This window comes from Lissotriton vulgaris, chromosome 12, assembly GCF_964263255.1.
Source record: "Lissotriton vulgaris chromosome 12, aLisVul1.2, whole genome shotgun sequence".
Lineage (NCBI taxonomy): Eukaryota > Metazoa > Chordata > Amphibia > Caudata > Salamandridae > Lissotriton > Lissotriton vulgaris.
The window spans coordinates 505,490,893-505,516,715 of NC_141700.1; the positions used below are offsets into that span (position 1 = coordinate 505,490,893).

A 25,823-nucleotide genomic window follows, 5' to 3' on the forward strand; every position below is an offset into this window, starting at 1 on the left:
TGGTAAGCTAAGGCAGTGAATGTCATGGAATTCTCACAAGACAGTTGTATGTTGTTGGAGGGGTGGAGTCTGGACGATGAATGGCTTTGTAAATGTGTTCAGTTTATATCTTTTTATGCAATTAATGGTACCCTAGAGGTTGCAGAAATGGCAGTAGGAGGAATGTCATCAAAACCTGTGGGAGGGTTGGAGGAAGAAATAATACTGGAGCACAATCGCTCCACATAACCAAGCCACACACAAATAGTAATGGTACCTTCATTCTAGCATCACGAACTGGTACTGTACCCATTAGGTAGGAACTAAGACAGCCCTCTTAAAGTATGGGTTTGTGTTGCAAATGGAAGGAATAGTCTTGAGTTTGAAAAGAGCTGGAAACACTGCAGGGCGGGGGCATTCGCTTGAATTTTAAATCGGAGAAGTTGTCAGCGGAGCAAGGGCATAAACAGGATACATTAAGGAGTCCATTCTTGTGAAGGGTCAGACAGCTTTTTAGATCTTGCTTACCAGTATGCTTTGAGCTGCCTGGCTGTGAAAGACCTCTTCGAGACCATACCATAAGCTTACAGTGGGCTTAGAACACAGCACGTCCATTGCGTTCCACTTGTTTGATTTATAGTCATTCTAATTTATAGTACTTCTTATTCAGTGAATTGCCTTTCCCTTGCCTCCTTACCTTCCTGCTGACTGGCTGACCGCATCTTTCCACAACTCAAATTTAGGGAGCTATTTATTTCTTTAGGCACTCCATGAGAGTGCATGTGTTTTCAGGATCTCTTCCTAGTGTGCAGCTTCCTCCCCCAATTCCCTGCACCCTCCTCCGCAAATGCTCAGTGTTGCTCACACCTGCCCCATCCTCTCCACTGCTTCCACATCCTTTCCTTTTTTAGGTTTCGACTGGGGAACGGAGCTTTTAGCTCCGCCCCCAGAGAAATCTTATGTGTCTTACAATGTACTCTTAGTCCCGCCCTCTGTTTCATTGGCTAGCTCCATAAATGGAGGCTAGCCATTGGAACAGAGAGGCGTCCGTCATGGCCGGACCAGATTCGGGGGCGTTCCCGAGAATTTTTGGCTTTTGGCTACGTCATGCTACGTCAGCCAAAAGCCGGGAACGCCCCCGAATCTGGTCCGGCCGGGCCGTGCTTGCTGCTGTCCTGCCTTCCTCCCGCCGTCCCCCCTCCCATCGCTGTCCTGTGCACGTTTCCCGCCTCCCTCCCGCCGTCCGTGTCCTCTCCCGCCCCCCTCCCGCCGTTCGTGTACTCTCCCGCCCCCCTCGTCTTCTCCCGCCCCCTTCCCGCCGTTCGTGTACTCTCCCGCCCCCCTCGTCCTCTCCCGCCCCCCTCCCGCCGTTCGTGTACTCTCCCGCCCCCCTCGTTCTCTCCCGCCCCCCTCCCGCCGTTCGTGTACTCTCCCGCCCCCCTCGTCCTCTCCCGCCCCCCTCCCGGGTTCAACCACGGCATTAGGAACATCTAAGAGTCGTTCTGCAAGTACAAATTAAGACCTAAACTCAAAGATTTGGGAGTATTGGTGGTTTCTTTGTTTTTCGCTCTCAAATTGTCCAAGGGCGAATACACTGCAGTATGGCCGCCAGTTACACTAACTCGAAGTCGTTGTGCAGCTGAGTATCTTTTTCTTCCGTATACGTCACTGTGCACTCTTAAATACTAACTACGTCACTCAATCCTCCTCCTCTACGCAACGTCAGTGGCTGGTTCCAAGATGTCGGCTTGTGGACGTGGGATGGAGCTGTGGGCGCTGCTGCTGTTATGCGGGATGTGGGCTTTGGCGGTACGTGGGGATGGCATAGCTGTAGACGCCCCGAAGGCAGGGGGCGCGGCTGCCCCACAGCCACAGCAGCCGCAAGTCGTCGTGTCCCCCGTGAGGCGTGGGCCCGGCGGATGGAAGCTGTCTGATGATGAGGCCTGCCGGGAGGACGTAAGCCGTGTCTGTCCAAGGAAGACGTGGAACAACAACCTTGCCGTGCTCGAGTGCCTACAGGACGTGCGAGAGGTGAGAGTGCGTGCATTAATAGAGATCTGAATATCCCGGTTATGCGTGTGCTTCAGTAAAACACAGGACCGTTGACGTTCAAAGATGTATTGGGGACCACACAGCAGCTGTAGGTGACCCCCGCCCCCTATTTTACCCTTGTTAGTGCTTGTCAAGTTGTAACTGGGATCAGTCTGGCTGGGTGTTGTCCAATAGTCTAAGTTGTCAAAGAGGCATGATAGCGTTGTCAGATGGCAAGTCGTAGGTAGGAGGCAAATGCTTGGAGAAGTAAAGGAAGTTATCTTTTCGCGCTAGTGTTCTCAGAGTCGAGCTAACATTTTAAGCGTCGGAACGGTTGTGACCATAAAATGAAATTGAACAGAAGCTGAATGGTCTCCTTATCCTCGTTAGGCTCCCCGAGTGTGAATCTGAGCTTGAGGGTGCGAGTGTTATGCTCATTGATTGATTGAAACGTGGGGTGTGGCAGTGCCTTCAAAGGCTGGGGTGCGTGGGACTTCCTGTCTTATGGTTTGAGTTGGGGGGTACACGGCGTTGACCCTGCTAAGGGGTCCTCTCCCTGTGAATCCGTCACTGCTGTCAGCGCCCAGGCGTGGGGTGATGCTGTTGCCAGGATACCTTTAAATCCAGGGCTGGTAAATCTGTGCAGCCTTCTCGACAGTGGTATTGATTAGAGGGTTTGAACTGTGACCTTTCTCCTCATTGACTGCACCATGACCACCTCTGCACAAGTCATTCAGCAGGAACTTGAGGCGCAAGAATGAGCATGGTTAAACCTGAATATGGGATAAATGTCATTATGGGTGCATGGTGTACAATTAAAAATATGGAATATGGTCTCTTTTTTAAAACCGCTCATTTGTGGTATGATAACTGAGGTGAAATAGTCTTGCAAAACAGGGTTCCCTTGATGCTTTGTTAAGATGCTTGATAAACGTACGTTGTCGTCTTAGACACACCGGGGCTCCAGGGTGTGTGTGTATGTGACTGCTCCAGAGTGTGTGTGTATGTGACTGCTCCAGTGTGTGTGTGTGTATGTGAGTGCTCCAGTGTGTGTGTGTGTGTGTGTGTGACTGCTCCAGTATGTGTATGTCACTACTCCAGTGTGTGTGTGCGTGTGTGACTGCTCCAGGGTGTGTGCGTGCGTGTGTGACTGCTCCAGGGTGTGTGTGTGCGCGTGTGTGACTGCTCCAGGGTGTGTGTGTGTGTGTGACTGCTCCAGGGTGTGTGTGTGTGTGTGTGACTGCCCCAGTGTGTGTGTGTATGTGACTGCCCCAGAGTGTGTGTGTGTGTGACTGCTCCAGTGTGTGTGTGTGACTGCTCCAGTGTGTGTGTGTGACTGCTCCAGAGTGTGTGTGTGTGTGTGTGTGACTGCTCCAGAGTGTGTGTGTGTGTGTGACTGCTCCAGTGTGTGTGTGTGTGACTGCTCCAGTGTGTGTGTGTGTGTGACTGCTCCAGTGTGTGTGTGTGTGTGTGTGACTGCTCCAGAGTGTGTGTGTATGTGACTGCTCTGGGTGTGCGTGTGTGTGTGCGTGGGGGGGGCTCTGGGTGTGTGTGTGTGTGGGTGGCTCTCTTCTGCCCTCACTCTCCCCTATGCCCCAGCCGTCCCCTCTCTCGTTTCCCCTCTATTTCCTCGTTGGTTCCTCGCTCTGCCTTTCCCTCTCGTTCTTCTCCTCGCACCCTGACCAGCTCAACCTCCTCCATTCGCCGTCCCTCCTGCCCGCTCACCGTTGTCCTCACACACCCCTCTCCACTTAGTATGCCCCCTCCTTTCCTTTCCCCCTCCCATCCTCACATCCTCCATTGATACATTGTACTCGCCCTATCTTTCTTTTGCTTTCCTCTCCCAAATCTACCGCTTGTTTTTAAAATGTATATTGCCTGTCCACCTCCTGCCCCTTTCCTGTACCCCCCGAACTATCGCCTTCTCTCCCTTTCGTTTCACCCTTCCAGACTCTTCCCCCGTTCTCTCTCTGTCCCCCATTTCTCTCTCTGTCCCCCATTTCTCTCTGTCCCCCATTTCTCTCTCTGTCCCCCATTTCTCTCTCTGTCACCCATTTCTCTCTCCTATTTCCCATTTCTCTCTCCATGTACCCCCCTTCTCTCTCTCTCTCTCTCCCCCCTTCTCTCTCTCTCTCCCCCTTCTCTCTCTCTCTCCCCCTTCTCTCTCTCTCTCCCCCTTCTCTCTCTCTCCCCCCTTCTCTCTCTCTCCCCCCTTCTCTCTCATCCCCCCTTCTCTCTCTCATCCCCCCCTTCTCTCTCATCCCCCCTTTCTCTCTCTCCCCCCCCCCTTCTCTCTCTCTCCTCCCCTTCTCTCTATCTCCTCCCCTTCTCTCTATCTCATGTTCCTGTGACCCATGGCGTTGGCTGCAGGTGGGTTGGCACAACTCCTGTCAGAGAAGTGTCTCAATCCTGCTGTGGATTAGGGGCACGTGCCCCTGCTTGGTCCATGGTGAGGTGCTTTTTACACAGAAAAAGGTGTCTCTGTTAAACCGTAGTTTGAGAGTATTTTTAGTTATTGTGTTTTCTTACTGTACAAAACGAATCATGGTGGAACCGGGAATCTTATGCCAGAGCATCCCGGAAAACCCAAAAAGTGAAAGTGAAAAAAACATTTTGGAGAAAAATCACGTGATGTCACAGAAATCGCTTCATCTCTTAGTGGTGTTTAATGTAGGTGCATTCACAAACCCCAGCCCTCACATAAGGTGTCTGAAATGACTCAGACCTGGCAGATTCTCTTGATGCCCATGAGCAACAGTAAAGAGCATGTTCACAGCTGAAGAGTGACCACTTCACCATTCATCCCTTTGTGCCTGCAGACCGAGCTGAATACTTCACCTTTCACCACTTTGCATCTGCAAACAGAGCTGACCACTTCACCAGCTGAGCATCATTTGCATAAGCGTCATTGACACCCCATACTACCGATTTTTTTATTACATATGGTTTCCACAATTACTTAAAGTACGTATGTTGTGATCGGTAGTCTGTCACCTGCTATACATTCCACCATACAGTTTAAGATTCTTTTTGGTATTTGTATTCATCCATTTACACCCTTTTACGTTAAAATAGCTATACAAAGCATGAATAAAAAACATTGCCATTTACAATGCCAGTAGCTCCAACTCCAACAAATGTGAGACCTATTGCAATGTAAACAACAATGCCATTTATTTAGAAGTAAAAAAAAAAAAAAAGAAATGTCATGAGCAATGCCAATAGCTCTAACTTTTCCAAAGGCGAAACCATTGCATTGTAAATGCTTGTTTAAATTGTATAATTATTCTTCCCCTCCCAGTCCGTTCACTCTTTGTTGCTTCCCGCCCACCGGCTCTGTCGTTGCTCCCAAACCCCTCGCAGAAATAAAAACAAATATTTATGTACATTTTTTGCATGACTGCTCCACATTTATAAAAGCAATTTTACGCAGGTAAAATCTATTCTTTTTATTCCCTGCTCCAAGTGGCAGACGCCATCTTGGATCATTAAATAAAGAAACAAAATGCCACCAGTAGTAGTAGTAGTAGTAGAAGTTTGTGCATGTGCTGTGCTATGTGCGTGTTGCCTCATCACACTTTTTATTTTACCAGTGCTGCACAGCATCAGCAAAAAACATTTTTCTTTTTACCAATGCCCTACAGAATTGGCTAAGCCAATAGGTCACAATTGGGGGAGCAATTGGCTTTGCCAACGCTTGTTAGGTCTGATGTTTGCCAAGAACATTTGATTTCAGTAAAATTCATACATAATATTCTTGTACTGGCTTTCAACCAGCCCTCATCATCCATTGATCCTTTGTTGTTTCATTCACATTTTACTATTGCCTACTACAGCATACAGTATGGTGCTGTGTGTCAGCTGATTTCAGCCCTAACTTCATTGCGAGGGATAGCATTCTTCACATGGAGCAAATATGCACACTAAGTGGTTCCCTTCAGTGCCTGTGACTACTGTGTGTAACTTTTGAGACCAAACAATGTTTTTTGCTTTTAGCCAATTTGTTTTTATTTTGGCGATCGCTCGACATCTCCTCCAACCATGAAGTTTTACAAAAATATGAGTGGATAAAACACGCATTGACAAAGCTAAAAGGCTAGCAGCCAAGATAGGACCTTTGGGCTTTGACAATGCTTGTTAAAGAAGGATGGCTCGGGATGATATGAGAAAAGTATGTTTTTACACTGAAATGTTGGTGAAGGCAAAGAATGATTGACGTGGCATTAGTGGTAATGGGTTCCAGGTCGCCTGGGACAGATGTAGGCGAACAATCATAATGTGAAACTTAGTGTGGGTCAGGAAATAACTCCACTGCATGTGCCTGTCTCGCCTTACCTAATCTGCTTTTCAATGTTATTTCTGGCTTTACTTTAATTTAACCAGGTCTTATTGTATGTAACATTTGTTAGGTTTTTCTCTGGAAATACGAAAAGTAACGTATACCAATTTTTCATCAGGACTCTGCACAATGCATTTTCTTTTCAATTTCTTTTCTCTGGTGTCCCTATAATGGTAACATTAAATCTGCTGAGAAGGCATCAGAATGTTTCCTTTTGCAACATTTGATTGAAGTGTCTTTGTTTTCTTCACATTTCTAAGCATCCTGAATCTCTACCTCCTCCTACTGAATCGGCGACTGTTGTTTTGTTAACACACATGTCCATGTTCAAAACGAAATTACAAAAGTTTTATCGGTTGTGTTTCAGAAATGCGCAGTGTGTTTAAAAATAGGATTGCTATACGCTGGGAAGGCTTACCCCTATACCAGTATGTTTATGTTCAATAAGCCATTCTATTAACTATGCGGTTCTTATTGACTTAAGTGTGTATTCGTTTTTGTGTTTGTTGAAAACCATCCTGAAGTATTTGCAGTCAAAAATAGGACTGGGTACTATAGAAAAATGAGTTTAATTAAAGCAAACGTCTGACTACTGAGACACTGAATGAAGCCAGTATTTTGGGGCAGTTCAATACCTGGTCTCGTTGGTAGGTCATTACAATATTTTTACCTTCTGCAAATTGAAGGTGTGCACCACGCCATGGAGGTCTTCGTAAAGTTAAAGATTCTATCACAGTGGTATTTCTTTCAGTGCCATTTCTGTCCTCTCTCCGTTGCAAGAATTTCCGAGCAATTTCAAACTTAATTTTATCCACAATTAGTGGTTAATGGCTGTGTGAGTTGCACTACCACACTTTGGCCTAAATGAGTGTGCGATTGTGTGTTGAATCGTAATCCAAAGTGATAATGAAGATTTGATATATTTGTTTGGAATCAAAATGTATTTTGGTCTAATAAAGGAGCGATACAGAGTTGAATTGTAAGTCACCTATAGCTTCCATTTGTGTTCTAGGACCACCGCAGAAGGTTACCAAGTCCACCATGCCTTTTAACGTAGCCTCCAAAAACAGGGGGTAGAGAACAAAAGAGAGACACCCCTGAATGAAGCAGAATGAAGACCTTGCCGGGAATCGGCGTTTTTGGCACCGGCAGTACTGCCCGGGTGCTGGTCCCCCTTCTGCGAGCCGAGGGGTTCTCGATCGAAGCACTGTGGGGGAAGACAGAAGAGGAGGCCAAACAGCTTGCTGAGGAAATGAACATCTCCTTTTACACTAGCCGCACAGATGACGTACTCCTGCACCAAGACGTGGATTTGGTTTGCATCAATATTCCTCCCCCTCTCACTCGGCAGATTGCAGTGAAAGCTCTTGGTATGCATCTGTAAAATATCTTGTATCTTTAAAGCACTGCAGTTTGTAGAAGGCTAAATAGTTGTCCCTCTTCTATCGTAATTCAAATAACTAATACATTCAGATGCACAAAGGGCATATCAAGCTGGTTGTTGTGGCTTCACCACTTCCCACTGATCGAAAAGTATGAGCTGATTATTGGTCATCTTTCTATTTTCTTCTGCGATACTCGATTATTTTTCCTCCTATTTTTAATGTATATGTGCAGGTAATTGTGCACATTTATACTGAAATCTGTCTTTCAATATTGTCGTCCGAACTGCTGAAAGACAGGTACATATTAAAGTGTAATGTAGTGCTAAGTAAATGTAACAAGATTGTTAATTCAGTTCATTAAGATCTCATCAGAGCTAATTGACTGTATCTGCCAAGCCCCCACTTCTCATCTATAATCAAGTTATCAGTAATCCTGTCAACCCTGGGACTTAATCACTAACTGGGTAAATGTTTTCTGCATGGATAAAGGATTTCAGGAGGACAGGTTTACCATAAACAAGTTAGGAAATAAAACCTGGAAGGAGAAGAGTATGACAGAAGGTAAAGCAGGTTGGTTGGACTGAGATCTATGAAAATATGTTAAGATTTGGATAATAGCTTTAGAAAATTAACCTAGAAAGACAACACATACACAATAGTATAAACAGTGGGATAGCAATAGGAATGTACTAAGCAACAGAACAATAACATACCACCATAACTGAACGATTGTATGCTCCATAGTAAATGATTTGTCTATAACCGAAATGAGATCATAATAAGGCAAGAAGCTGCTATTTTATCGTGAGGGAATGGGTTGTCGGTGAAGTGAGTGAGACTCTCACTTATTGAGAACTGCTACGCTTCCATTTTCCAAGCTCCGTAAAGAAGATTTTCAGATTGCGTATGCCTACTTTATAGCATGAAATTTGGGCTTGCTTCCAGGTATATTTGTTTTTATGGTAGGTTGCTATTCTTTTTGAGGCATGCCAAGAGTTTGACTGAAACAACAACATGGAACGGATTGCCATTGACATAGTTGCTTACTTGTTTTTGGCTTATCTCGACCCTCCTCCTTCTGGATCCCTGCCAGAAACTGTGTAGCAACTCCTCACACAGAAATGCATAACGCTCTGGGAACATGCTTCTGTACCGGTAGTGGCTGTCTCTCAACAGAAGGAAATCCAAAAAGCATGAGATGTATCTCATTAAGTTCCAGGTGAGAATTAGATCTCTGCCATCAAATTGTGTATGTCTGTAATGTGAAGTTGCAATATAGATGCAGGGTGTCTGAAAATGTACACCTCACTTATGTTGTTTCCGAGGTATGAATCAAAGAACTGCTGCACTTTACAATAGATCAAAGGACATGCTAAGGGTAGGGGGATCAACTCTGGATCAGATTATAATTAAAAGTAGGGGTCTGTGGAGGGTAGGAGCTACTGTTGTACCAGAAGAACTAGGAGCCATTATCAGTGGTCGACAAGAGGGCCTTTGATAAAGTAGATCTTCATTCAATGACTAGCGAAAGTTAAGGTTGCCAGTCGGTGAAGGGGGACATTGTTCGAGATTCTCTGTGCAATAAAGGCGAATACCTGACTTCTGACTTTCTCCAGTTTTGTTATATTTGGGGTTTTGTAATGTCATAGCTCCTTGTATTCCATTGACTGCTTGCATGTTAGGCTGGCAAAAGCCAGCCTTGCGTAAACTCTGGTGACGAATTTGATAAATCTAGCTATAGTAAAATCTTTTTCGTTATCAGACAATTTTAATCTAATTCTTCCAGCAAATGCATTTTCAGATGAAAACACACTGCCATATTTCCACTTTTCTTTTAAAAACAAATTTAGGCAGATTCTATGTGGCACAGTTATGAGCATTCTCTAAAAGCTTAGTGCTTGTGGTGTTTGCATTTAGCAATTTATTTGCTGTTACACAGAAGCAACAGCTCAAAGGAAGGGCAGCACATGTTGTAAAGTGAGGCAGACGCATCTTGTATGTTGGTAGTTCAAGATTTCTCCTTTAGCCTACCTCTCTGCTTGTTTCAGATGGTAGGAAATGGAAGGGACCTTCATAATGCAGAGAGTTAGTGCAGAAGTGTGCCCGCTTCAGTTGAATGTATTTATGTCATAGTGGGATCTTCTTTTGATGTTTGCTTTTTTTTTCTCTTCCCTGCTGGGCGTTGAAAACCAGAGCATGTGCATCAGTTGTTGTGTATTTCTAACACTAAAAGAATTGAAGGCAAGCAAGAGGGAGCCTGGATTCAAGATGGGCATGAGTACTCACATAATGTTACAAGATATTGCCAGCTCCAGTCAAGTTTCAATGGGTGACGAATGGTATGCTGAATGCTGCTCTACCTCTATAGATAACAAAAAAGCTCAAGAAGGGACATTACTAGATGCAAGTGACATGCATAGCGAATACAAGCTATTAGATGTGATGGAAGTCCCTGCAGAGAGGCCAGAATACTGAATATAAGCCAAGCGGGTGGTTTATCTTTATCAGGGCCAAGATACAAAAACGTGACACTCTAGGGCAAGCACAAGCAAGGTTTTTGCAGATTGGGACGGAGCCATGGCTTTGCTTTTTGTGACAACATAGTATAGTACTGTAGGATTAATAACTAATCTTTCCATGCGGAATCACATTTCATCGTACTTGTGGAGAAGAAACAAGGCGACCTTACATTTCAGATAGATAGCTGGCAGAAAAATTGAAATGCAAGGTGGCAGACAGAAGGAGGAGGATTTGAGCAACAGTTGGCTTGGAGCGGGGCAGCTGGGGTGTTCAGTGGGACTTAGAATATGTTACAAGCTTCTTTTTTCATATGAACGGATATCAGTCTCTCACTGCTTTTCTATTGTTTTCTCCTAAATGAGTGTTCTGAATCTACTTTAGTTGCTAAATGATGTTTTAAAGAATTGGCAAAATGAGCACCCAGAGTTCCTTATAATGGGTTTTTTGCCGACTAGTCAGACCTTTAGCTGGTCTTTGTGAAAATGTTTCCTTTACCTTCCTGCTTCTAAGTGCGAAGAATAATCCATGCTCTTCTAATCCGGCTTCTTTGGTCAGAGAAGTGAAGGCCAACAATCACAAGATGCAACATTGAACAGGTTGTATAATTAGGTAGAGGGAAATTAAAGGAAAAGCCCTACACTGGGATTCCCTTTTCCTGTTTACTCCAACTGCCTTTCCTTTGTTTCTTGCTGCCCCATGGATTGTAGTGCTCTGCTTCAGCCCCTCTGCCCCTTACCATGAAACAGGCTGGCATGGCCGTAATCAGGAAGTTTTGTGTGTCCGTGTAGATGACACGCACAGAGGTTGAGAGATGCTATTTTTGCATTTTGCACTGGGCTGCATGGGGGCTTTGGGGTGGGATGCACTCTCCCTGCTAGCCACCCTTGGCATGTGGCTATTTGTGCCAGATGTGAAAGCAGTAGATATCTTGTTTGCCCCTTTTCCATCCAGAGCACTTTAACATACCTGTTTGCCGGATCTCTGTAAGAAGAGCTGCAACTGTAGCCACAATTCTGATTGCATTGCAGTCCTGCTGATAAGAGGACAATCCTCATCTCCCTCTATGTCCTCTCTTTCTCATCTCTCAGTGCCTTCTTTTATGAATGTTTTCAATAGTACCAGTCATCCAGTAAAGAGTTGTTTGCCTACGACTGCAACGCTTGGTTCCTAGATTTGGGTCAGGAATTTTGTAATCTTCATTAGGAAGTGATATAAGCCTTAAAGTTCTTTCAAGTAGATCTGTAGTTCCCATACCAAGGAAATCATATTTACAACTGTGACCGGAGTGTTTGAACTCCTTGATTGTTTAACTCATTGGGCGATGTGATGGGGAATAAAATAAAGGTCCATCAGGATAACAGGAGAAGAGTGAAGGGATGCAGGAGTCCATCTTTCCAAGAGCACCCTGTAGAGTTCAGCCTTTTCCCCGGATTAGAACCAAGACCACATGTTGCGCATGGATATAAAGATCTATTTCTTGGAACCCTTAGTCATCTTCTTTTCTTCCATTCATTCATGTCCTGAGTCCTTTCACTTGGAGTCTCAGTTTTTATTTTCCCTACCCGGAGCAGATAAGTTCCACAGGAATTGACTTGCTTATGTAGAGTGCAGTCCCAGAGAGGCGTTGAGTGTTTTCACAGTGTCTAGAATCCACTCCTCCCTTTTTATGGTATATCTTAAAAGTAGTATAAGAAATTTTGACGGATTAAAGATCACCAGAGTAATTGTACCTTTCAACGGTCGAAGTCTTTGAGCAAATCTATTTAATAACATCCTCGTGAAAATATGGGTTTTCCCCTACGTCATATCAGGAATTGAACCAGAACGAACTCTGATATATTTGGGGTAGGGGTTCATATCACTCTCTCAGATATGTATGCAAGTTTGTCAGTCTGGCTTGAGAATCCTCTTAAATGCGTGAAGTTATCGAGCTCAGTGGTCTTTGAGAAATTGTTTCAAATGACCTAGGAACCAATTCTAAAACTTGTATAGAACAGTGAATCTCCTTTCTTGTGAACAGAATAACAGTTCAAATGTATCATCCATAATGCGGGCCCCTGTTTACTTCCTATCCTTTATGTTGCCATGCATTTTACCAAAATAAATTTGCAATGCTCCTCACATTTACATTGCAAACTTTTACATTATCCACCTTTATGTTTCTAGTGGTTTTCTTTTTTTTCCTCTAATATTACAATGTCATTTTAACTTTAATTTCACATGTAGTATTAAGTTAAAGATTTGTTTAAGGTAATAGTTAGGAGAGATGTAGTGGTATATTGCAAGTAAAGTATGTAGTGGTTGCCACAGATGTATCATTTGAAATAACCTTAGGTGCTGACCACTTGAGCTGCGCCTAGAGTGGGTGGCCTATTGAGATCTGTGCTCCTCTTTTTTAAAGGAATAGCAGCTTATGGAAGCACAGACAACTAAGGTGGCAGCAATAAATCTGGCTTATTTTCTGTACAACCTTGAAGGAGTGTGGACACCAAAAGTACTGCCTTGAATTTATGGTGTCAAATTGCCATTATAAACCCACATAATAAACCTCTGTAACTTCTGAGATCTGATGAAAATGGGAAAGTGAGCATTTTTCAAACTGCACTAGTCTTGCTGTTTTTAAAGTGGAAAAGACCTTCCCCAGAGTATCTACATTAAATCCCTTTCTGTATACGCTTGATTGGAAATCTGAGCCGACCAGTGTGCCGTATCACCTTGATTTCAGGATTCTCCTCTTCCTATCCCCGCAGACCTCCAGAGTACGGGTGCTCCTCATCAGCCCCATACTACAGGGCCACCCAGGTGTTCCTATCATTGACCCCTCAATTCTTCTGAGGCTTTGTCGTGCACCACCTGAGTGTTGCCGGGAATAATGAACATCAGCCGTTTTGGTTAGCTTTGCTGTTCGAATGCCTTTATTTTGCCTCTGCTATCACTACACCCATGTTGGCCTGTCCAACAGTGCAGAAAAGGGTGTCTTAGCTGCAGATGAAGAGAAACAGTCATTACAGCCACCCGAAGGCTCCACACCCCATGCTTTTCAGTTATAACTTGTTTGACTACTGCCTGTCTGAAATTATAAATTAACCAAATGAAAACTGAAAAGCATTAACATCTGTCAATCAGAATCTGGCAATTATTCAGAGATTCAAAAAATCAAGGCAGTGGGACCGTTCCTTTGCATGTTTTGCCCCCAAACTCTAGAACTCCTTAACCCTTCATATTAGAGACTCTCCAAACGAATATTTCATTGGGAAATCGCAGAAGGCGTGGTTATTTCAGACTGTCATCTGAGCAAGTTTAGCTGTCCGTATATGGTCTTCTAGCGCTGGGAGGCCCCTTGGAAGAATACTTTTAATACTGTTGTTTTCTCATGATGGAGTATGCCGGTGAACCTCCCCCCCCCCACCAAATACCTGTGATGGCCTCTTATTGTACCTCCTGGTCCGCTAATAATAGGCCAGGATCAGGTGTTATATTTTCATTTGCTATCAGAGTGATTGCTAGAAGCCCAAATCTAGGTCACCGAAAGGCAGAAATATGTAGACCATCTTAGAAAAGCATTTTCCCCCTCATGTTTCTTTTAATTCTATCCACTGGAGGCACCTGAATAAGTTACACTTAGCCTGCCAAGTGATAGTGTAATCTCACTACACTTTATATATTTAGCACTCTGTGTCTCACCCATACCTTAAGCTCATCTTGACTACCAAAACACCTCAGCTTCTCTCCAGTGGAGAGTTGTAGCCAACACCCGGTACCTTGCAGTCCTGGTGTGGGGAGGGAACCCAATGATGAAGCATGCCACCCTTGGATGGGTGAGGGTTTTCGTTCTTTAAAATAAGAACTTTTCACTATACTTTCTCAATATGACTTGACATATTCTTGTATGTGTTCAGTACAGTGAGGTCATGGTACATCTTTTGTCGGGTTACCCACTCCCAATAGACCTCCTGTGTGAATTAAGCCCCTTGGGGTAGCCATGTGCTTTACGAAGTAATACCTTACAGGACTGACAAAGTGATGTGTTCCTCACAGGATCTTTCAAAGGATTTTCCTTTGTATAGCTTGAGGTCCTCGTACCAGGCTTCACAAGGAGGGACAACCGAAAGTTTGTGATAACTAATTTCACAGTATGGAGTTGTATGTTCCCATATAACTTTTTGATATCAGTATTCACATTTCTGTTTTTTGAGATATTCCTCTGAGATGTAGACCTTAGCCGACCAGGTTCTTAAAAATGATTTGTGCAAGGTTTTATTTAACGATTTCTTCCATGTATGTATTTATTATGGAGTCTCACTCCCAGCCATTAGAAGCAATCTAACTTAAGAGTTTTTCTATGTACCTTCTTGGTGCGCAGGGGATGAAGTTCGCAAAGTCATGTGTCCTGGGGTGGTTTCAAATCTGATTGCTGATGTTTTGCATGGGCATCAGGGCAACTGAATGTTAATAGGAAATAATTCTGCTCATGTACAGAACTAGCGAGAAGAAAGGACAAGGGAACCCTACTCACTAGGAACCAGGGTGCGTAATTTGTTCAGAAAACAACGGTTCCAGTGGAGTATTAGAATAATATTCAATGTTAACTAAAATGCATAATAGCAAATCTAATAGGGGGTTTATTAGGAATGTTAAAGAGAGAGCGCGTAACAACAAGGCTTGTTTGAAAGAAATTTCTCTCTTTACATTCCTACTAAACCCCCTGTTAGATTTGCTATTATGCATTTTAGTTACCAATGAATATTATTCTAATCCTCCACTGGAACCGTTGTTTTCTGTATAAAACATGCACAGAACTATGCGCAGGAAACCAGGGCCTCGGTGTATTGTGGTGTAACAAAAACCCACCTCAGTGCCCAGAACCCCAATCCGACTAGCATCAGTGTCTCATTCGTTCTCCGTACTACAGCGAAGCTACCAATGATTAGACAACCCATTCACTTTTTCCCCACTAATGCAGGCACATTTATCTCTCTGCTTTCAACCCCATCGGCCAAAAACAGCTGTCACAACCTGAATTCCGATGTACATTCATGCATGGAGATGAGGCGAGAGGGCTTGTGAAGCAGGATCTTTCTTAGGTACTGCTTGAAGCACATAAATGTAGTTGCGTTGAAGTATGTCATAGGCAAGGATTTGACACTGTCATAGCAAGAGCCCGTCCCTTTTAGACTGTCTTGATTTTATTCTCATATTCTCCCCTGCGTTTTAATTTTGGTGTATCTCAAAGGTTAAAGACCTCCAAACTCTGAAAAAAACAGTTATTAGGCCATATGCTTTTCGGTTCAGTGATCTCTTTCCTGTAGAGGGAAAAATTGCTGCTTAATATTTAGGTATCGCTAAATTTCAAGATATTAAGCCGGGCTCTTTTTAGGTTTTGCCTCGCCAAAAAGATGCGCTCTGCGCATCTTTTTTGCGCAGCAAAACCTAATGAGAACTGTAGTGTGGCTTTGGTTCGGCCCTCGTCATTGATTGGCTGGCTCCGTAAACGGAGCCTTGCCATTGGACGAGGGGCCTGTCCGTCAATGCCGGACCAGACACGGGGGCGTTCCTGACATTCTTTGGCTTCTGCCGACGTCACGCGATGCCGGGAACGCCCCCGAGTCTGGTCCGGCATTGCCGGCACTTCTGCGTCTCTCCTCCCCCGATTCCACACGTACACAGGGTTACCTTTCGTGTTGGATCTTCAAATGCAGCATTCTAAATAAACCCAAGATACCAATGTAATTGTAATCGCGTAGTTATTACCCATTTGCAGTGCAAACGTACTGAAATTTCGCGAGTGCTCATCGAATTCTATTTGCATAGGATGTAAAGTCCATGAACGCCAAGAAGTGACATTGTGTGTCACTCGTGAACCCACTTCACATTTTATAAAATAGTTTTATATAATCTCAGTCTGGGTCATATTACCATTTAAAAATGGCGATAGTTTTTTTAGTTTACCATCCCATGTCAATGTGGCGTCTGCGCTCGTTTGTGGCCATGTTGAAACAGGGTTATTTTCGTTACTATTTAGGAGAAGAGAAAGATTGTGGAGAAAATCGGAAGCCGTTTTCAATGTCTACGTGGCGCATGCGCTCTCAAGAGACGTCGGAATGGGGAGGTTACAATTTTTATTTATGTGGGTCCCAAGATGGCGGCAGAGGCAAGTAGTACTTAAAAAAGAGGTGCTGGCGTTCGTCTCTAACTTTACTAACTGTTTACAGTCTGGAGGCTGCAAACGGAGATGGCTGAGCCGCGCCGGGTGCCCTTCGTCAGTCTTCCTGCCACCCAGGTGGTTATTTTGGACGATGAGGTGAAGGCAGAGGCCGGACAAGTGCTAGAAAAGCAGCGTGAGCCCTCCGTGACGTGTGCTGCGCCCTCGTCGGGACACGAGGTGGACGAAAGACGTCAGGGCCCGCTGCAGCAGCTCGAGGCACCCCAGCGCCAGGTCGATATAGGCTTGACAACACTATCAGCAAAGGAGGCACCGCAAGAGGCGTCGCAGCAGCAGCGTGGACTAGAAGCACGTCAATGCCAAGTGCAGCATGAGCCCTGTGTGACGTTAACCCCGCAGCGAGAGACAGAATCACGTCACAGCGAACAACCACGGCCAAACCTTGACTCCGAGACACGTCACAATGATCAACGACAGCCACAGCCCGAGTCTGACACACGTCACAGTGAACCTCAAAGGCTACCACAGCGCGAGTCAGAGACGCGTCACAATGAGCAGCACTTGACACAGGTACGCGAACAGGAGGTACGTCCATTGATACATCTGTCCCTCTCTCCTCCCACCCAGCCATCCCTAGCTCCATCCACCCACTCATCTGTGTCTGTCCCTCTGTCCACCCTTCTCTCATCCACCCCTTCAATCTAAACTCTTTCCATTTGTCCCTTGTCCGTCGATCCATCCTTCTCTCCATCCACCTACCCCCCTCACCTCTTATCATCCTCTCCGTCCATGCTTCCCTCCATCCACCTACCCTTTTACCTCTTATCCTCCTCTACATCCATGCTTCCCTGCATCCACCTACCCCTCTACATCTCATCCTCCTCTCTGTTCATTCTTCCCTCCATCCACCTACCCTTCTACCTCTCATCCTCCTCTTCGTCCATGCTTCCCTCCATTCACCTACCCCTCTACCTCTCATCCTCCTCTCCGTCCATGCTTACCTCCATCCACCTACCCCTCTCATCCACCTCTCCGTCCATGCTTCCCTCCATCCACCTACCCCTCTCATCCTCCTGTCCATGTTTCCCTCAATCCAATCTACCTACCTCTCTACCTCTTATCCTTCTCCCGCCCATGCTTCCCTCCATCCTCCTACCCCTCGACCACATCCACCTCTCCGTCCATGCTTCCCTCTATCCACCTACCCCTCTACATCTAGTGTATACATGTTGTATGTGGTCGTTTTTAGGTTTCGCCTAGCGGAAGCTGCGCTCTGCGCAGCTTTTCCGCGCAGGCGAAATCCTGTTGAGAACCGTAGGGTGCTTTGGTTCGGCCCTCGTCGTTGATTGGCTGGCTCCGTAAACGGAGCCTTGCCATTGGACGAGGGGCCTGTCCGTCAATGCCGGACCAGACACGGGGGCGTTCCCGACATTCTTTGGCTTTTGCCGACGTCACGCGACGCCGGGAACGCCCCCGTGTCTGGTCCGGCATTGCCGGCACCCGCCTTCCGTCGTCAGCGTCTCTCCTCTCCTTTCCCGCCCCCTCCCGCTTGTTATATTTTTATTTACGGGTGCCACCCCGTTTTTATTTAATTATTGGAGGCCGGTGCCCACCCGGCATTGCTCCGTGTTGATTTCACCGCCGCTGGCCCGGAGATCGAGCAAGAGGAGCTGCGCCCGCCTCCCTGCCAAGGGCCGCGCTGCCATTGGCGGCCCTCAGCGCAGGAAGCCAGGCACGCAGTGGTGCGACGTGGGCGGGGCCTCGAGGCGGCCATTTCCGCTTCCCCCTGCCCGGGGGAAGCCTGCTGGTGGTTCGTTGCCGGTCTCCCCCTCCCGCTTGTTATATTTTTATTTACGGGTGCCACCCCGTTTTTATTTAATTATTGGAGGCCGGTGCCCACCCGGCATTGCTCCGTGTTGATTTCACCGCCGCTGGCCCGGAGATCGAGCAAGAGGAGCTGCGCCCGCCTCCCTGCCAAGGGCCGCGCTGCCATTGGCGGCCCTCAGCGCAGGAAGCCAGGCACGCAGTGGTGCGACGTGGGCGGGGCCTCGAGGCGGCCATTTCCGCTTCCCCCTGCCCGGGGGAAGCCTGCTGGTGGTTCGTTGCCGGTCTCCCGTGTGGAGAGGGAGACCGGAACTGCTGGGGAAGCCGCCGCGGATGCGAGAAGAAGGGTGGCCATTGTCCTGAGGGGCTCCCAGTGCGAGAAGGGGAGCCCCGCGCTGAGAGGAGAGCTGCCGGCTGCATTGTGGTGACCGGCGGACGCAGCACTGTTCCTGGCCTCTTCCGGGGCTCCCGTAGTGAAGAGAGGGCCCAGGGCTGCGAGGGTGCGAGAAGGGGAGCCCCGCGCTGAGAGGAGAGCTGCCGGCTGCATTGTGGTGACCGGCGGACGCAGCACTGTTCCTGGCCTCTTCCGGGGCTCCCGTAGTGAAGAGAGGGCCCAGGGCTCCGAGGGGAGCAGAGATGACCAGAGAAGCCGAGCGGTAGAGTGCTGGAGTCCCCCGAGAGACGCCCGGTGAGTGAAGGCTGGGCAGGGGGACATGGCTGCGTGGCGCTACCACTCCAATGTTGGGGGCACATTTTGGAATAGAAATGCTTTGCAGGTGCGCATTAGCAGTATAGAGTAACTTGGATTTCTAAGGGCATTCAATGCAAATCATATCGTGAGATTGCAATGTCCGTCTGTCTGTGTGCCTGCGGTGATCGGCTGTCTGCCTGCCTGCAGTGTCTGTGGTCCGTCTGTCTGTGTGTGTGCCTGCAGTGTCCGTCTGTCTGTGTGCGTGCAGTGTCCGAGCAACCCCTCCTTCCATCGACTTAATGTCTCTTGTCAAAGACATACCTCCAGCTCCACAGGCAGGTCCCATGGTGAGGGTGTGGCCTGCTTAGCTTCGAATCATGCCATAAGGGAAATTGTGACAAAGACAGTGCTCTGCCTGCCTGAGAGGAGAGCTGCCGGCTGCATTGTGGTGACCGGCGGACGCAGCACTGTTCCTGGCCTCTTCCGGGGCTCCCGTAGTGAAGAGAGGGCCCAGGGCTGCGAGGGTGCGAGAAGGGGAGCCCCGCGCTGAGAGGAGAGCTGCCGGCTGCATTGTGGTGACCGGCGGACGCAGCACTGTTCCTGGCCTCTTCCGGGGCTCCCGTAGTGAAGAGAGGGCCCAGGGCTGCGAGGGGAGCAGAGATGACCAGAGAAGCCGAGCGGTAGAGTGCTGGAGTCCCCCGAGAGACGCCCGGTGAGTGATGGCTGGGCAGGGGGACATGGCTGCGTGGCGCTACCACTCCAATGTTGGGGGCACATTTTGGAATAGAAATGCTTTGCAGGTGCGCATTAGCAGTATAGAGTAACTTGGATTTCTAAGGGCATTCAATGCAAATCATATCGTGAGATTGCAATGTCCGTCTGTCTGTGTGCCTGCGGTGATCGGCTGTCTGCCTGCCTGCCTGCAGTGTCTGTGGTCCGTCTGTCTGTGTGTGTGCCTGCAGTGTCCGTCTGTCTGTGTGCGTGCAGTGTCCGAGCAACCCCTCCTTCCATCGACTTAATGTCTCTTGTCAAAGACATACCTCCAGCTCCACAGGCAGGTCCCATGGTGAGGGTGTGGCCTGCTTAGCTTCGAATCATGCCATAAGGGAAATTGTGACAAAGACAGTGCTCTGCCTGCCTCCACTTTAACAATTTTTTTCGTCGACGAGTGCAGCTCATGAGGCATGCATCTACTTTTTTTTTTTTTTTTAAACTCGCCTATTTCCATAGTGAGTTGTTGTAACTTCATTCATTTCATTGAGTGTTACTTCAGTATTACTGGTAAAAGTCATCATCACGTCGATTATGTCAGGTTAAAGTAGATTAGCCTTGCCTTTTTATGCAATATTGGGCGCAAACTCTTAGTTAGCTTTTTTTATATCTACTATTTTTGGCAGCCTTGTCATTTGGAATAGAAATGCTTTGCAGGTGCGCATTAGCAGTATAGAGTAACTTGGATTTCTAAGGGCATTCAATGCAAATCATATCGTGAGATTGCAATGTCCGTCTGTCTGTGTGCCTGCGGTGATCGGCTGTCTGCCTGCCTGCAGTGTCTGTGGTCCGTCTGTCTGTCTGTGTGTGTGCCTGCAGTGTCCGTCTGTCTGTGTGCGTGCAGTGTCCGAGGTCCGTCTGTCTGTGTGCCTGCAGTCTCTGTCTGTCTGTGTGCCTGCAGTGTCTAACGTCCGTCTTTCTGTGTGTGTGCTGCAATGTCAGCCTGTCTGTTCGTTCCCCCAGCAAAAAAAAGTGAGCACCTACTGTCAAGGCAACTACAGTGTCATGGAGCAGCCCCTCTCCTATCTGTTCCTTCCTTCAACAAATCTCGCACCGGGTGAAACGCCGAAGATGCGCCACTCCGTGCCAGCAGGAATAAGAAACAACCCTTGTGTCTAGGTTTACAATGTCAACCGGCCAGGATACGGTGCCTGTCTGTGTGCCTGTAGTGTCCATCTGTCTGTGTGCCTGTAGTGTCCGTCTGTCTGTGTGCCTGTAGTGTCCGTCTGTCTGTGTGCCTGTAGTGTCCATCTGTCTGTGTGCCTGTAGTGTCCGTCTGTCTGTGTGCCTGTAGTGTCCGTCTGTCTGTGTGCCTGTAGTGTCCCGCTGTCTGTGCGCCTGCAGTGTCCATCTGTCTGATTGCAATGTCCGTCTATCTGTGTGCCTGCGGTGATCGGCTGCCTGCCTGCCTGCAGTGTCCGTGGTCCGTCTGTCTGTGTGTGTGCCTGCAGTGTCCGTCTGTCTGTGTGCGTGCAATGTCAGCCTGTCTGTGTGTCTGCAGTGTCCGGGGTCCGTCTGTCTGTCTGTGTGCCTCCAGTGTCCGTCTATCTGTGTGCCTGCAGTCTCTGTCTGTCTGTGTGCCTGCAGTGTCTAAGGTCCGTCTTTCTGTGTGCGTGCTGCAATGTCAGCCTGTCTGTTCGTTCCCCCAGCAAAAAAAAGTGAGCAACCACTGTCAAGGAAACCACAGTGTCATGGAGCAGCCCCTCTCCTATCTGTTCCTTCCTTCAACAAATCTCGCACAGGGTGAAACGCCGAAGATGCACCACTCTGTGCCAGCAGGAATAAGAGGACTTTGCAAACAGCAAAAAAAAATGGAGCACATTAAAACTTGGCTGCGCAGCCATGTAAGAGGCAGGGCATGTCTGCGCTTGTGCAAAGTAGTATATTATAACCAGCCACGTAAGAGGGCCGATCTGCGCTTGCGCAGAGTCCCCATCTCCAGACCTCACACGCGTCACCCAGCATCACAGGCACTGGTCACGCTCGAACCCACGCCATCTTAAACCTTTGCACCTAGGATCTCCGTGCAAACCAGAGCGCTCCACAGCCCGGGGATGAAGTGCTGTGTAAATGTCACAGTGCAGTACATGGTATAGGCCAATTCTACTACAGTACCTGCTTCAGTGCACACTTGCACTGAGAGCAACTGCTGTGCTGTGACAGCTGTGTGGGCGGATGGCTGTGAGAGCTGTGTGGGCTGTGAGAGCTGTGTGGGCTGTGAGAGCTGTGTGGGCTGTGAGAGCTGTGTGGGCTGTGAGAGCTGTGTGGGCTGTGAGAGCTGTGTGGGCTGTGAGAGCTGTGTGGGCTGTGAGAGCTGTGTGGGCTGTGTGGGCTGTGTGGTGAGGGCTGTGTGGTGAGGGCTGTGAGAGCTGTGAGGGCTGTGTGGGCTGAGAGAGCTGAGAGCTGTGTGGGCTGAGAGAGCTGAGAGCTGTGTGGGCTGAGAGAGCTGAGAGCTGTGTTGGGCTGAGAGCTGTGTGGGCTGTGAGGGCTGTGTGGGCTGTGTGGGCTGAGAGAGCTGAGAGCTGTGTGGGCTGAGAGAGCTGAGAGCTGTGTTGGGCTGAGAGCTGTGTGGGCTGTGTTGGGCTGAGAGCTGTGTGGGCTGTGTTGGGCTGAGAGCTGTGTGGGCTGAGAGAGCTGTGTGGGCTGTGAGAGCTGTTGGCAATGTAAATAACAATGCCATTTATTTATAAGTAAAAAAAAAAGAAATGTCATGAGCAATGCCAATAACTCTAACTTTTCCAAAGGCGAAACCATTGCATTGTAAATGCTTGTTAGGGTGTGCAGGCAAAAATGGGGGTAAAATTGGGGTCTGCAGTGCTACACGGTGAGCTCTCCTAGATATCAAGTGTGTGTGTTACTGTTTTAAACACATTTTTGGTCTGGCAATAATTGTCAGTATGGAACTAATTAAGTTCTATCAAGCCCTGTGTGTGTTGAGGAGGGCCCCTCAGTGTTACACATGCTTTTACGGAGGTTTAGGGACCTTGTTGCTTCACTGCTGATTGGGCTCTGAGACGGCCATCCTGCCTAGTTGCCTGTTGTGAATGGGTATAAACAATAAACGTCCGATTATGGTGCCGGTTGGACCTATCCCCCCTCAAGAACACAAAGAACCTACTGATATTTTCTACCTGAAATAGACCATCTAATTTGGAAAGACCACCCAGGCATCTTGATTCGCGATCTGTGTCCATCTATGTGTTTAGGGTGAGCGCGGTGGGCGCTGGGGCGCTGCCACCTGGTGAAGCACGCGGAAGTTAGCCGTGTTCCACATCTGCCCACACTCTCCACCGCCACACACCCACACTAAAACACCGGAGCAGCACAAACACGCACACGGAGAAGCACTACTTCAAAATGACGTCCGCTCCACTGGTACACACAACACCCAGATAGAGCAATGCAACAATTCAAACTGCAAACTGAAGCCCACATGCACACAAAAAGATACACACAGGCAATCGCACACTTTAAGAAACGCAGATACACGCATGTAGAGCTAAATTATAGCTACGCACAATTGTGTGCATGGATACATACATTTGTACATACATACAGATACAAAGTTGCAGAGACATATATGTACACACACAGCTACATACAGATTTGCACACATATGCAAATATTCTTACAGAGATGCATACACAAGTGCATTCACGCAGCTATATATTTATATACACATATATGTATATAAGTATACCAAGTTGTATACACGGATGTATGCAGGCAAAGACACTGCACTAACACAATGTTGTTTACAGAACACTTTCTTCCTGCAGTCGCCTATGTAAATGAACATACAGACCAATCAGCAATTTCTGCTCCTACTATCACCAAAACACACTCACACAGACCCCCCCCCAAACGCGGCCAAAGCTTATACTTTCCTTGTCTTTAAAGTGGAAATGTGTTACCCTTGCCACACAGCAAGCTTTAAACGAGCTTTATTTAGCGCTCATCTCGACGAAGGAAAATGCTCTAGTTGCTTGTATGGCATTCACAGTCAAAACATGACGCGCGTATTTAAAAAAATATATAAAAGTAGCTCCGCGCCTCGCCGGGGGCAGTGAACGCCATAATCACGTTAATACCAGTTCGGGTGTCCCCGCACTGTCAAACGTCCTGAAGTACTCCCAATATTGCACGCTCTCATTTTAGATTGTAAACTCTTTTAATTAAGCAGGCATCGTAATTCCTCCATATGTGCCTCTGTTGCCTGCTTGGGAACCTGTTTTCGTGCCTCTGTTGCCTGCTTGTGACCCTGTGTTCGTGCCTCTGTTGCCTGCTTGTGCCTCTGTTGCCTGCTTGTGCCTCTGTTGCCTGCTTGGGACCCTGTTTTCGTGCCACTGTTGCCTGCTTGGGACCCTGTTTTCGTGCCTTTGTTGCCTGCTTGTGGCCCTCTTTACGTACCTCTGTTGCCTGCTTGTGACCCTGTTGCTTGCTTGTGACCCTGTTGCTTGCTTGTGACCCTGTTGCTTGCTTGTGACCCTGTTTTCGTGCCTCTGTTGCCTGCTTGGGACCCTGTTTTCGTGCCGCTGTTGCCTGCTTGGGACCCTGTTTTCGTGCCGCTGTTGCCTGCTTGGGACCCTGTTTTCGTGCCTCTGTTGCCTGCTTGTGGCCCTCTTTACGTGCCCCTGTTGCTTGCTTGGGACCCTGTTGCTTGCTTGTGACCCTGTTGCTTGCTTGTGACCCTGTTTTCGTGCCTCTGTTGCCTGCTTGGGACCCTCTTTTCGTGCCACTGTTGCCTGCTTGTGACCCTGTTTTCGTGCCTCTGTTGCCTGCTTGGGACCCTGTTTTCGTGCCGCTGTTGCCTGCTTGGGACCCTGTTTTCGTGCCTCTGTTGCCTGCTTGTGGCTCTCTTTACGTGCCCCTGTTGCTTGCTTGGGACCCTGTTGCTTGCTTGTGACCCTGTTGCTTGCTTGTGACCCTGTTTTCGTGCCTCTGTTGCCTGCTTGGGACCCTCTTTTCGTGCCTCTGTTGCCTGCTTGGGACCCTGTTTTCGTGCCTCTGTTGCCTGCTTGGGACCCTGTTTTCGTGCCCCTGTTGCTTGCTTGGGACCCTGTTGCTTGCTTGTGACCCTGTTGCTTGCTTGTGACCCTGTTTTCGTGCCTCTGTTGCCTGCGGGGGGGCTCGCAGCGAGCCCACAGTGTGTGGGGTGGGGCTCGCAGTGTGTGGGGGGCTCTGTGTGGGTGTGTGTGTGGGGGGGCTCTGTGTGGGTGTGTGTGGGGGGCTTTGTGTGGCTGTGTGTGGGGGGGCTCTGTGTGGGTGTGTGTGTGGGGGGGGGGTTTGTGTGTGTTGGGGGGGCTCTCTGTGGGTGTTGGTGTGTGTCATTTGCGAGAGATAAAGCTAGTGGCATTGTAAATGACAATGCCATTTATTTATGTAACAAAAAAAACATAAATAAAAATAATGTCAAGAGCAATGCCAATCGCTCTAACTTAAACAAAGGCAAAACCATTGCATTGTAAATGCTTGTTTGTCAGGGACACCAGCTACGGCTGCTTCTTGGTCCTCATCTAACTCTATTCCATAAAAAGATATCTAGTCTGCCATATCTAATATTAAGACTTCTCCCTATTCGTCTAATCCTTTCCCACCTTCCCTTTCCAAGGAACATGCCATACTGCCACACTTGCACAAGGCAGTTTTCTTGATGCCCTCAAATGGGCCATGTCTGCCTCATGGGGTGCGGGGCGAGGTGGTTGGACCTTATCCTGATTCTACGACCCTTTAAATTACTGACACATGGAAGAGCACCTCTTCCTTGTCAGAGACATTAAGGGGTGCATTGCCAACCAATTGGAGAAATTCATCTCTGAAAATGTGTTACTCTCTTCACTAACCTGAGTTTAACCCCTTCTCTGCGGCGGCTATTCCGCCGCAGTTGTAAGGGGGCGGGGTGGGCACGCAGCGGGTGCATGCTGGTGACTGAACCGCTCCGTCACCAGCCGCGGTTGTGCTGTGCTCATGACGGAGCGGTTCAGTCACGACCCGCCCTCTCAATGGAACGTTCAGTGCAGGCGCGGAATCCACGCCGCGCAGGTGTTCCGAGCGGGCCATGACGGAACCGCTCCGTCATCAGCACAGCGCGACCGCGGCTGATGACGGAGTGGTTCCGTC

The 25,823-nt window shown here is 47.9% G+C and overlaps 1 protein-coding gene across 1 annotated transcript in view; it reads left to right on the plus strand.

Moving 5' to 3' along the window:
* Positions 1-25,823, plus strand: part of GFOD2 (Gfo/Idh/MocA-like oxidoreductase domain containing 2) — a 178,493-nt gene that overhangs the window by 137,774 nt on the left and 14,896 nt on the right. Inside the window, exon 3 of the mRNA XM_086945264.1 lies at positions 7,362-7,719. Within this exon, the coding sequence (XP_086801390.1) occupies positions 7,461-7,719 (259 nt within the window). The 5' untranslated portion in view covers positions 7,362-7,460. The remainder of the gene's footprint in view (positions 1-7,361; positions 7,720-25,823) is intronic.